Source organism: Melanerpes formicivorus, unplaced genomic scaffold, assembly GCF_026170545.1.
Source record: "Melanerpes formicivorus ecotype bairdi unplaced genomic scaffold, bMelFor1.0.p_v2 SCAF_1, whole genome shotgun sequence".
Taxonomy (NCBI): domain Eukaryota; kingdom Metazoa; phylum Chordata; class Aves; order Piciformes; family Picidae; genus Melanerpes; species Melanerpes formicivorus.
Genome location: NW_027142353.1, coordinates 51,714,748 through 51,727,135, shown reverse-complemented (window position 1 = coordinate 51,727,135; position 12,388 = coordinate 51,714,748). Strand labels below are relative to the sequence as shown.

Here is a 12,388-nt window from a genome sequence, read left to right as displayed (position 1 = left end):
CCACAAAATGTATTGTATAACTCAGCAAACTGTGCAGCTTCATTTGACTATATAGGGACATGTCTTGACAAGGTATCTTTGTTATTTTTAATCCAGGAAAAATATGTGTGTGTGTGTGTGTGTGTGTGTATATAACTTGTGCTATTTTTACACACAATAGCATACTTTTGGGAGAGAGCAACATATTCTGTCTCTGAATCAGGATATTGTTACTACTGGAATATGCTATCTTATGAGGAAAGTATTTTTCTTAATTAATGCAGCACAGCCTGAGTAAGCAGCTTCCTTTTTCAAAATACATGTATCTATAAATACCCCAAATGATACCAAAATGCATGTTATTGCAGGTATGTCATTATATTATTCTCAAGTAAGAAAAGCCGTGGACAACATACTCAGACACCTCGACAAGGAAGTGGGTCGATGCATGATGCTAACCAACATACAGATGCTTAACAAAGAGCCTGAAGACATGATTACGTGAGTGCTAAAGAACATTCAATCCCATAAAATATATCATTTCAAAATATCATATGTCATTAATATCAAATAATATCAAAATATCAAATATCAAAATAGATCATTTCAAAACGTTGTCTTTGTCTATCATGACTCGTCAGAAAAAGAGCAAGGAATAGGAACAGCCAGCTTAGTGTATACATTGAAAAACTGTTTATGACACATTGATTTTACTTCTTTGCATGTTGCAGTGTTAGGAAGTGAAGCAATGCCCTTGAGGTAGCCAAAATCACATGTGAATTCTGTGACTGTTTACATGGTAGCAGTTGAATGCCCAAAATGAAAAGCCTGTCAGCACGCAGTTTCAGGATATCATAGTAGTATCATAATATCAGTCAGGGTTGGAAGGGAGTGATGTTTCCATCACTGAACTTCCAAATTAATGCAATGAATTCTCAAATCCCTATTACTAGTATTTCATAATTTCCTTTACTATTCATGCCTGTAATCGAAACTTAACTGAAAATTCAAGTCATTTTGTGATGTCTTGGATTTAGGCAGTGCCTCACTTGAACAGAGTTAAAGCCATAAATTTTGAGCAGTCTTGAACAGCAGCATTTTACACTCTCATCCAAAATTGTTAATGAGGGAAGCTTCCTCAAGAGAATTCTAGTGAGGTGGACATCTACCTAGTAGACTTTAGAGACAGAGACGCCATTTGACACATGCATAGCACAGGTTGTAGAGATCCCAACAGTGAGGAGGCCTTGTATATCTTTTCTGTTAGAGGGGTGGATGTGATACTTATGTCAGAAGAGAGAGAACCTGGAGAAAAAAGAAACAATCAGGCTGCAATGAAAAGGACTTTTGGTTACAATTCCATGAGTATTAGATTGACAGTGCATTGACTGGCCAAATTTACAACTGATGTTATCTTTATGTTTTCATGTCATTCCTTTGTGATTGTTTGTTGGTGTGACTGTGCAAATGAGATTGTAAGCTCTTTATGTCTTTAGTATTGTCTTACCTTGTTTATATTAAATGCTAATGTTGCTATCCCATAATATTTCATATTTTTGTTGTAGTACTACCCAGTACTCTCTTCAGCAGTCACAGCCAGTGTTCAGAACCATTTTTGGTATTCAGGTTTTTTGTGAGGGAAAGTGAGTTTTGAAATTCACATTTTGTTCCCAAAAGATAATTGTCTAATAAAACCTTGAGTGCTTAGATAAGAAGTGTACTTAGTTATAAAAGTCCTTTCTATGGTCACTCAGCATCATTAGTGTTGTTTATTTTTAGAGTCAGTGAACAAATAAACTTAAAAGAGTGTTAAATTTCAGGAAGTCTTATGGTTTGGTAGTAACTTTTGTCCGAGACATGGAGATTTTAAGTTGGAAGAACTAGACTTGTACATCACTGTATTTTTGTATTTTATCCAGATGAGCTGTAAGTTAATTTATAGACTTGAAAGGAAAAACACATTACAACACAGTTTTTTATTGTTTTCCCAAGGGAAAAAAAAAATCTGGACTGCTGAATTATAAGTACATCTAAAATCATGTAAACTGATGAAAACATAATTAGCTGTTACTATCAGCCCACAGCTGCCTTGTGCATGATAACTGAAATAGGCAATATATTGGTTTTACCATTTTATTCCCAGAACTCCACTAGAGTTATGTATTTGGAGTTCTTATGGGCTTTAATAGGTAGATACCACACTACAAATGTCTATATTTTAAGGTCTAGCTTTTGTCATATTGTCACATTTGTCATAGTTAATGCTTAATATAAAATAAAATAAGAATGAGAGGGAAGGTAGGCAATGAACAGGCATAAAGTATACAGGTTCTGGAATTTCCCTGGCAGTGTTAGGCATGTTAGGTATTTAATGACAGGTCCTTTAAGCACTTATTGTTGAAGGAGTAAATGCCACTTGAGAGAATCTTGCTAAATCCTGACTAAGGAGCATCTTTTGCATCCTCCCCTGGGATATGAATTTCAGCGCTGGTTGTAATTGCTTTTCAACATATAGTCAGAAAAGGGCATCCATTTTTCTCACATACAAACTTGTTCTTTCAAGTCCTTCAAAGATTTTTGCTGACTATCCTGTACTAAACACTGGTGTGGAAACACAGGCTTCCAGGTGAAGACCACTGTCAGCATGCTCCTCCAGAGCTCATCCTGTTGGATCCTGAGTCAGCTAGAGATGACTGTGGAGCCCTGTGAGGCCCCCCCCACCTCCTTGCCAGACACATTGCATGCTGTGCCCGGTATCTCAGACAATTTGGGACCTCAGCTTTGGATATCCTTCTAGTCTTCTGAGCAGCTGATAAGCAGATTTTGTGTTTATAAATAATTACTCATTTGCTTTCAGAAGAGTTTACTCTCAGACTATTATTTTGTGTGCCTCCATTTTAAGTGCACAAACTGTTTACTCTCACTGGGGACTACTAATAAGGAAATTGCAAAAATCACTTTCTGTTACTCGTTGGTTTGTCTGGAGATAAAATTAACAACGGCACTTTACTATTTGCAACCATTAAAACACAGTATTTTGAATTAGTTATTTATCCACTAGTATTTGCATTAGCAATAGTACTTGAAAGGGATTTGTGTCTAACCAAATTCTCAGATGAGATATTGTATTTTACACTTTTTCAAGTTGCTGACACATGCTTTCAGGTTTTATCTGCTAGGATACAGATGTAGTGAGACAGAGATAATTCATTACGAAAACGGTTTCCCTTCCTTGGACAATTTAAGTCGGTAGATAAAAATCATATGTCCATTTTATTAATGTAATTCATATCCAACTGATAAGTATATAGGGTGTTAAGAGAAGAATGCTATTCACTACAAAACTATCTTTATTCTTTTAATTAAGTGAGCCTCAGGTCAATTTGTGCCTTTTCTCTACCCATTATTTTGGTGAATACTCAGTGTTACTCTATAAATCTTAATTTAGACTTGTGAGATGGTATTACTTGTAGGCTTTCTCTGTGACTGAACACAGAAACAAGGCATCCAAATGGAATGTCCTCTGTTGGGTGGAGAGGCAGAGTAATATAGTAAGCAGGGCAGTGACCTGGGTGCAGGAAAACTAGGTTAATTTTCTGTTGTGTCAGTGAATTTCAGTGTGATATTTCTCAGTGTGTCTCTTTTCTAGTTGGATCAGAAGCATGTTTAAGCAAGATCAGTCTTTCTCTGCATGTTTATAGTAGGGTCCCTAAATAGGACCTTGCTCTTTTGATTCCTCCAAAGCATATTACAGGCTAATCATGAAGAATATTCTGGGGAAGACTGTACAGTCTCAATAATCAGTTGTCAAATACCAGATTATTGATTTAAAAACGAGCAACTAAATCACATTTTGGTGTCTGTCTGAAGAATTCTTTAATCTGCATTCTTACAAAAAATATAGGCTGCATGTGTTGGGAAAATAATCAGTAGCTGAAACTTGGGGAACTTTTAGAAGACTTAAGGACACCCTCCCTAGTTTTTGGGCTGTGCTGAGCTTTAGACTCCAACCACTTTCCCAGGCTGTTAGGGAGCAGTTGAGCCATTCCACAAATTAGATCAGCCTTGAGGCTACTAAAGCATGTTTTAGGGGGTAGTGATTGCTAAAGTGCTTCTATCTCAGGCAGAGATCAAGTGAATATCTGTGGCCATACCTACCTCTAAAGGAGGCCACTCCATCCGTGCATTAATGTGTAATGTGTGATTTTCACAGATTTGTGCCCTATTGAAGGCAGCTGTCTGGATCTTCAGTCTTGGTTTTTAGACTTTTTACATATCTGCTATTTGCTTTATACAACTGGGGTAATATTGCTGCACTGTGATGCAGAACACCCCAGCTTTTTCCTCGTTGCCTGACCCAAAGCTTGCATCACACAAATCTGATCTTGATGGAAGAATCCTCCTACATTGTAAATTCATCTTGTTATATTTGTCAGTTCCTCTTAAAAAGAAAAAAAAAATCACTAGTAATTTGGGGGGTTGAGTACTGTATCAATACAATGCATGAATGAATCCCCATTCTTTCATGCATGAAATCAAACCCATTCATTCAATGGGAACATTTATTCATGTTTCCTTCTTATTCAATGTATCATTTCTAGCTTTCTGTCCTGATTTTCTTAGTAGGCCTCTGGCAACTCCATTATGTCCAGCCCTTTCCTAAAAAAAACTGTGGGGAGATCATGTGATACAGCTATGTGTTAAGTTTAGTCCAAATTCTGGTTTCATTTTTCAGTGGTGAAAGAAAACCAAAAATTGATCTGTTCAGAACATGCGTTGCTGCTATTCCTCGGTTGCTTCCTGACGGAATGTCCAAACTTGAGCTGATCGACTTGCTGGCAAGGTAAGCTGTTCAAGCATTCAGTCACTGCTCACAGGGAAAATAATAAAAAACTGAGCCACAGAAAGTGTAATACTTTCTTGGACAAAACCGTATGCTTATAAAAAGTAAGTTGCTATTAATGGGTAAGACCTAGAAGTCCCAGCATCTTCTTACAGCTGTTGTGTTTATATCATAAATTCCTAATTTTACAAGATATGTCATCGAGAACGTTTTTGTCAGTATGTTGGTTATGTGTTATTCACTATTCTTCATGGTATTCACCATTATTACCTTTTTCAGCCATCACAGTATTCAGGGGTGACCTTATTGCTCTCTACGACTACCTGACGGGAGGTTATAGACAGGCAGAGATTGGTCTCTTCTCCCAGGCAACCAGCACCAGAACAAGAGGACAAAGTCTCAGGCTGCACCAGGGGAGGTTTAGGCTGGAGGTTAGGAGGAAGTTTTACACGGAGAGAGTGATTGCCCATTGGAATGGGCTGCCTGGGGAGGTGGTGGAGTCACCATCACTGGAGGTGTTCAGGAGGAGACTTGATAGGGTGCTTGGTTGCATGGTTTAGTTGATTAGGTGGTGTTGGATGATAGGTTGGACATAATGATCCTGAAGGTTCTGAATGAGGTAGTCTACAACACATGACAGCTAAAACAAGTTTCAGGATGTCAAATCACTGACATACTGCAAATAATTATGGTAATAGGTACTGGTCAGTGCAGAAACATTTTACAAGTTAAAAATTCCAGCATGTGTTATTTATTTAAGTGGATTATGGTAGTAAATCGAGCCAGGAGGCTCTTGCAGCATATTGTTTTCAGGAAACACTGACAAAGCAATCTTTGCCACTCCATTCTAGATTTTTGAAACATCTGTGAGGAATGGCAGATGTGGGAGCCAAATGGTTACATGCAAAAGCATTTTCCTTCCACTCTGTGGACACCCAAAAACCAGCAATATACTAAAATAGTGAAACAATTGATTCTGCTGCTAGTAAATATGCAACAGCCAAATAGGCCAAAACTGCAATCAGTGATAGGTATGCTGTGGTGTGTGGCCAACTTGATATCCTTGTGTTTACATCCACTCTATAAATCACTGGTGGGTTGCTTTAAATTATTACCTTATCAAATTGCCTTATTAAATGCCAGGTCCTGCACTTGGGCGACAATATCCCCAAGCGACACCACAGGCTTGGGGAAGTGTGGCTGGAAAGCTGTCTGGAAGAAAGGGAACTGGAGGTCCTAATCAACAAGCACTTGAATCTGAGCAAGCAGTGTGCTCAGGTGGCCAAGAAAGCCAGTGGCATCCTGGCTTGGATTAGAAATGCTGTGTCCAGCAGGAGTAGGGAGGTGATTGTCCCCTTGTACTCAGCTCTGGTGAGGCCACACCTCAAGTATTGTGTCCAGTTTTGGGCACCTTAATACAACAGAGATGTGGAGGTGCTGGAGTGAGTGCAGAGGAGGGCAATGAAGCTGGGGAAGGGCCTGGACAATAAATCTTATGAAGAGCAACTGGAGGAGCTGGGGATGGTTAGTTTGAAAAATAGGAGGCTGAGGGGAGACCTCATTGCTGTCCACAACTACCTGAAAAGACATTGTAGAGAGGCTGGTGATGTCTCTTCTCCCAGGTAATTAGTGACAGAACAAGAGGGAATGGCCTCAAGCTGTGACTGGGTAGGTTTAGACTGGACATTTGGAAAAAAATTTTCACAGCAAGAGTGGTCAGGCATTGGAATGTGCTGCCCAGGGAGGTGCTTGAGTCACCAACCCTGGATGTGTTTAAGGGTTGTTTGGATGTGGTGGTTGGGGATATGGTTGAGGGGTGAACCATGCAGACTAGGGTTATCAGTTGGACTTGGTGATCCTGAGGGTCTTTTCCAGATACCATATTAAGGTCATGTTATCCTTTAATCCAATATTTTAACTAGCTTTCTATCCTTAGTAATGGCTTTAACTGGGCTGGTAGAAAGTACATACCCATTCTGGTCACAGCTCTTCAGTCACATAGTATTGTCCAGATCAGACATCTCCAAAGTTTGGAGATATTGTGAATTTCTTCATAAAGTATTTTTTCCCTCCTGAAATCTTACAACTGTCAGTGTAACCTCTGGTCTGTTTTATTCTGCCATCAAACTTCATGCAGGAAAAGTCAGTTGTGATTCTTTAGCCACCATCAGTTTGTAAGCATTTCTTGGGTAATTTCCACGCTGTGACAATTCAAGCAGTAGGTCTGCTGGGTTTTCTGACTCTGACTGTGAGAAGTGAGACATCAAAAGGAGCGGAAGACAGCATCTCTAGAGCAACTTTGGAAGCAATTACATGCTCAGCCTTTCCACAACAAGGGGACCTTTGGGAAACTATTCTCATCTCCTACAAGTATTCATGCTACAAAAACTCTGAGATATTGATAGTGCTTTAGCTCAGATTCTTGGGTATAAAGAAGGGAAACAATTTTGGTAGAAGGAAATGGATGCAGTGGAAGGCAGCTATCAGAGAATTCATAATTCAAAATACATAAAACGTGGTGTTGAAGTGACTGGATAGGGTCACACACAAAAGAGTGATATTCATATGGAAAGGTAAACTTTATTCACATGTATAAATGGAAATCAGTTGAAAGATTTGTGAAAAAGCTGTGGCCTAATCAATATTAAGGATGCCTGATTTGGAGAACAAATTGTGGTTGAAGGAGGGATTGACCAGAGAACAATGGAAAGAAAGATCATAGAATAATAGAACGGTTTGCATTGGAAAGTACCTTGAAGATCCATCTAGTTCCAAAAACGCTTCCATGGGCAAAGACGACTACTACTACACCAGGTTGCTCAAGGCTGCATCCAGCCTGGCTTTGAACACTTTCAGGGATGGAGCCTCTACAATTTCTCTGAGCAACATGTTCCACTGCTTCACCACCCTCATGGCAAAGAATTTCTCTCTAATATCTGATCTAAATTTAGCTTCTCCCAGTTCGAAGCCATTACCTGTGTTCCTGTCACTTTATGCCTTTGTAAAAAGTCCCTCTCCAGCTCTTCTGTAGCCCTCCTCAAATATTAGAAGGCTGCTATAAGCTCTCCCTGGAGCCTTCTCTTCTCCAGCCTGTATTTGTGCTTGGGGCTGCCCCAACCCAAGTTCAGGACCTTGCATTTGGCTTCATTGAACTTCATGAGATTGGCCTTGGGCCTTCTCTCCAGCCTGTCAAGGTTCCTCTAGGTGGCATCCCTTCCCTCCAGCATGTCAACCACAACACACAGCTTGGTGTCATTGGCAAACCTGCTGAGGATGCACTCACTCCCACTGTCCATGTCACCAACAAAGATGTTAAACAGCACCAGTCTCAATACAAACACCTAAGGAGTACCACTCATCACTTATCTCCACTTAGACACCGAGCCATTATTCAGTGGGCTGAAATAATTAGGTCTGTTTAGTCAGGGACAGCATGGACTGAAAACAGTCTACAAAAATACAGCTTCAAAGAATAATGTTATAGACTGTTTAAGGAATTAATATATGGTCTAATCTTAATGTAAATCTCCAGATCACCCTAGCACCAGATCTTCTCTACAGTCTTCATACTATTCCATGTTTATTTGTGTCCAGATTACTACTTCTCCTATTTATAAAGTGGTAATCCCAGAAAACAAGTTATTGGTGTTCTGGACAATACTGCATTACAACATTTTATCTTTTCTGGGTCTAAAAAATCAGTACAAGGATAAAAAACTTGGAAGAGGTGAGGTTTCAGTTCCTCCCTGGTTTTGAAAATAATCTGAGAAGCTGTTCTGCCAGGGATTTGTGTGGGGCTCTGTTGTTGGTATGAAAAGCTGTTCAATACTTTCTTTACTCTAGATAAAACAACATCTTTGGGTTAATGAGTTCTCTTATTCACAGTTTGGTTTGAATTTTTCATCCTCACAACAGATGTGTCGTTGGCAGTTTCCAGAAGGAATTTGTAACTCAGCAGCTAAACTTTCTTCCAGAACAGCTGTATTCAAATTATAAACCATAAAGCAGATGTCAAGGATATACTGTACCTTTTGCCCTTTCACTGCCCACTGAAACCATTCATTACAAATTGCCAAATAGGGCTGAAATTAACCTGACTCAAGTACAAACAAACAAACTAACATTTGCTTGCTTCCTCAAGCAGCCTGTCATACAATGATAACACATAGATGCAATCTTATGCTCAGTTTGAATTTCATCTCATTTGACAATGCTGTTTTGCAGTGACTTGGCTTAGAAATGTATGTCCTTTGTATCCTCTGTTACTACTTCATGTCATTGTGGAAGTCATTTCATGAGTGATTTAATCATAGTCTCAGGGGTTTTGCTTGTTTTTCTGGTTTTGACTTTCCAAAGAGGAAATTAAAATGGTCCCTTCTTAGCACAACAAAATATACTGTGTTTCCAAAATGATATGAAAAGTCATGTGGTATTTAACAGCTATTTTTGCAGCCATATTCACCAGGGGTGAAGTTTGATGGCAGCTCTTTTCCTTTGACTTAAGTGAAATGTCCTACGCCTCCCAATTAGGCAGCTATAATGAACCAAAGTTGTTATGAGCCTCAACTCATCGTACACTTCTAACTGAATGGAATTTGGTTCCACTCCATTTGGCTCTTCTGGTTGTGTTTTTTCCCCTGTCTTTCTGTCCATTTCTTTATACTGCATCCTCATTTTCAACTATGTAGATTAAATGTAGAGAAAGTACTTTGAAAATGAGTTCTAACACACTACAGAAAACGAGTCTCGTGGGTAATTAAAACAAAATACATCATAAAGGCAATGAACCAAAACCCGCGCAACGCGCTGATCTGAATTTACTTTAATCCACAAAGCTACCAACACAAAAGTGGTTTAATAATTTTATGCCAAAGGAAAATATGAAGAATTTTTTTTGCTGAAAAGAACTTCAACGTGCTGAAAATACAGAAGGAAATAAAATTTGAAACTGGGATCCAGAACTGCACCATCTTTCAGAAGGACTTTGGGGTTGTCCTACATGTTTTTAAAGGCTGTTTTCTCACTTCTCTATCCCATGTTGTTTAAATCATAAAGCAGTTTTTAATTGAAATGTTTCTTTTTATTTCTTTCAAGTATTGGTTTTGAATAATTATGGTTTGTTTCTTGGCTAAAGATTTGTTTGAAAGCAGGCTGTTGGGGTGTAGTGATTCTTTTATTTTTATATTGGCAGTTAACTATTAAATATATAGATTATGACATTATGTATTAACCTGTAAGCCTTTTGTTATAGCTAAACAGAAGTTATTTTATAAGTAAGTAAATGAAAAAAATACTTGTTTTGGGGAGATGGCAAAGTTGCCATATTATGTACTTGAAAGATACTATCTTTAGGGGAGTGGAACAAAGACTTCTTTTGGCTCCATGAATATGTTCAGGCACTGCTCTAGCAAGAATTGCAGTATAAAAACAAGTTAAGGATGTTAATCGTGGTCAGTAATAACGAAACCGTGATACTATCGTTGCAATTTACATTGTCACTGGGAATTTTCCATCAGTGTTAAGTTACTGAGAAATGTACACTCCTTACCACAATAAATACGCCTCAGATTTTTATTACCTGACATTCATGTTTCCTTACAGGCTGTCTATCCATATGGATGATGAACTTCGACACATTGCACAGAATTCTCTTCAGGGTCTACTTGTTGACTTTGTTGACTGGCGCGAGGATGTACTCTTCGGTTTTACTAATTTTCTGCTACGTGAAGTGAATGATATGCATCATACCCTTCTTGATACTTCACTCAAGTTGCTGCTACAGCTGCTTACACAATGGAAGCTTGTAATACACACTCCAGGAAAAGCTTCTGAACAGGGGAAAACCAGATCTGCAGAGGTATGATATGAAGAGATCTGTGTCTGAACATTTATACTAATTGAAGGCAGAAATTATATTCCTTGGTATTGCTGTGGTTTATGTGTTTTGATTTACTCACCTGAGAGGTATTCACTGCATAAGATTGTTTGAGGCAATTAGTTCATGTGTCTTTTGAGGACAGCTATGCCCTTGTGTAATGCAGTAGATGTTATTGTTGTTGAGCAACACAAGGGAATGCATGTCAAACTGAAATACGCACATCAACAAAAGCCCATAAAGTGAAATATGTGTATGGAGATGTGGCAGAAGAACATTTTCCCAGGACTGAAACTGATTAACAGTGCTAGTGGGAGCACTGAGAAAAGTAAAGTGGATCTTCCCTTCTGGTAGCCATTTCACTTGGCTGATTAAAAAAAAAAATCTAAGAACCCAATTGTTTCCACAGCCTGCTGTCTCCATGTGTTACAAACATTCCTGGGAGCTGAACAGCTTTCAAGTGCACTCCCATCTGCACTTGTCCCACAGATATTTTCATTATGAGATATTTTCAGGCTTCTTATCTCCTAACCCAATCACATTGGAAATGTTTTCCTTCAGGCAAGCATGATATCTGCTGAATATCACAGGGGACCATCAATTAATAGGTAATAATGATATTACAAAGAAAGTGTGGGAAAGATAAATCCTCACACACTTTTCAGTAAATATTGTTAGACTTTATTAGCGGGTCAGATTCTAGAGGCCACCAAGCTAAGATGTTACTGGCTACAGTGTGGATCAAAGAAGGACCTGAGGACCTGCTATCTGGAGTGGAAAAAGTGTGAAGTCGTCACAATCTGTCTTACCCATTCTCTTCTTTTGGGAAGCAAGGGTGGGGAAGGATGGAACAAAGCAGGCAGTGGAATTGCAAATCAGAGGGAGTTGTTTGTCCAAAGGACTCTGTTGTTGTGTTGATTTTGTGGAGTCAGATAATTCAAAGCAAAAACACTTGATTGATCGAGGGAATGCTGTCAGTCCCCCACATTTATGTGCCCTCTGCATTTTTCTTTCTTACAGTTGATACCAAATGGATCCAGCCACAGGATACAGTCTGAAAGAAGCCCCTATTCTAATGTGCTACATGCAGTTGAAGGATTTGCACTGGTTCTGCTGTGTAGTTTCCAGGTTGCTACACGTAAACTAGCCGTTTTAATCCTCAGAGAGATCCGTGCTTTGTTCCTGGCCCTTGGCCAGGCAGAGGTATGATTTTCCTTTTCTGGAGCTTTGAATTGAAATTTTCCAAAGATAAAACTCAACTGCTATTGCAGTTGCTTTCAACATAATTGCTGTGCTGCAGCAGGTATGTACTTAGTGTACAAAAAAAGCATTTGGTCTGAGCTTAACGTTTCTGTTTGTCTTAGCACTGCAAACCTTTTTCTGTACTCAACAATATAGCAATAACATGTGCCCTGTACAAGAATTTGAAGAGAAACATTTGCAACAACTTAATGCTATATTTTCTCTTGGCATGATGTGAATGTAAATGACATTGTAAAACCTTTTTTTTACTGCATGAAGCATTCTTATATTGTCAGGATTATAAATTTGTGTTGGAAAAGAAACTCATTCCTTTGGCATACCATTTTCTGAGAAGAAAACAAAAACAAAACCAAAGGATAAGGCACGTTTAAGATTATTCACATACGTTTTCCTTGTATAGTAAAGACTTCTAACTCTTTTTTATGGAT

At 38.7% G+C, this 12,388-nt stretch overlaps 1 protein-coding gene across 6 annotated transcripts in view; it reads left to right on the top strand.

The window, feature by feature from the left end:
- FRY (FRY microtubule binding protein) overlaps positions 1–12,388 on the top strand; it is a 257,340-nt gene that overhangs the window by 156,956 nt on the left and 87,996 nt on the right. For all 6 annotated transcript variants that reach the window (XM_068143156.1, XM_068143114.1, XM_068143147.1 and 3 more), the window contains 4 exons: positions 348–480; positions 4,715–4,822; positions 10,424–10,679; positions 11,718–11,900. In XM_068143156.1, coding sequence (XP_067999257.1) covers positions 348–480; positions 4,715–4,822; positions 10,424–10,679; positions 11,718–11,900 — 680 coding nt within the window. The remainder of the gene's footprint in view (positions 1–347; positions 481–4,714; positions 4,823–10,423; positions 10,680–11,717; positions 11,901–12,388) is intronic.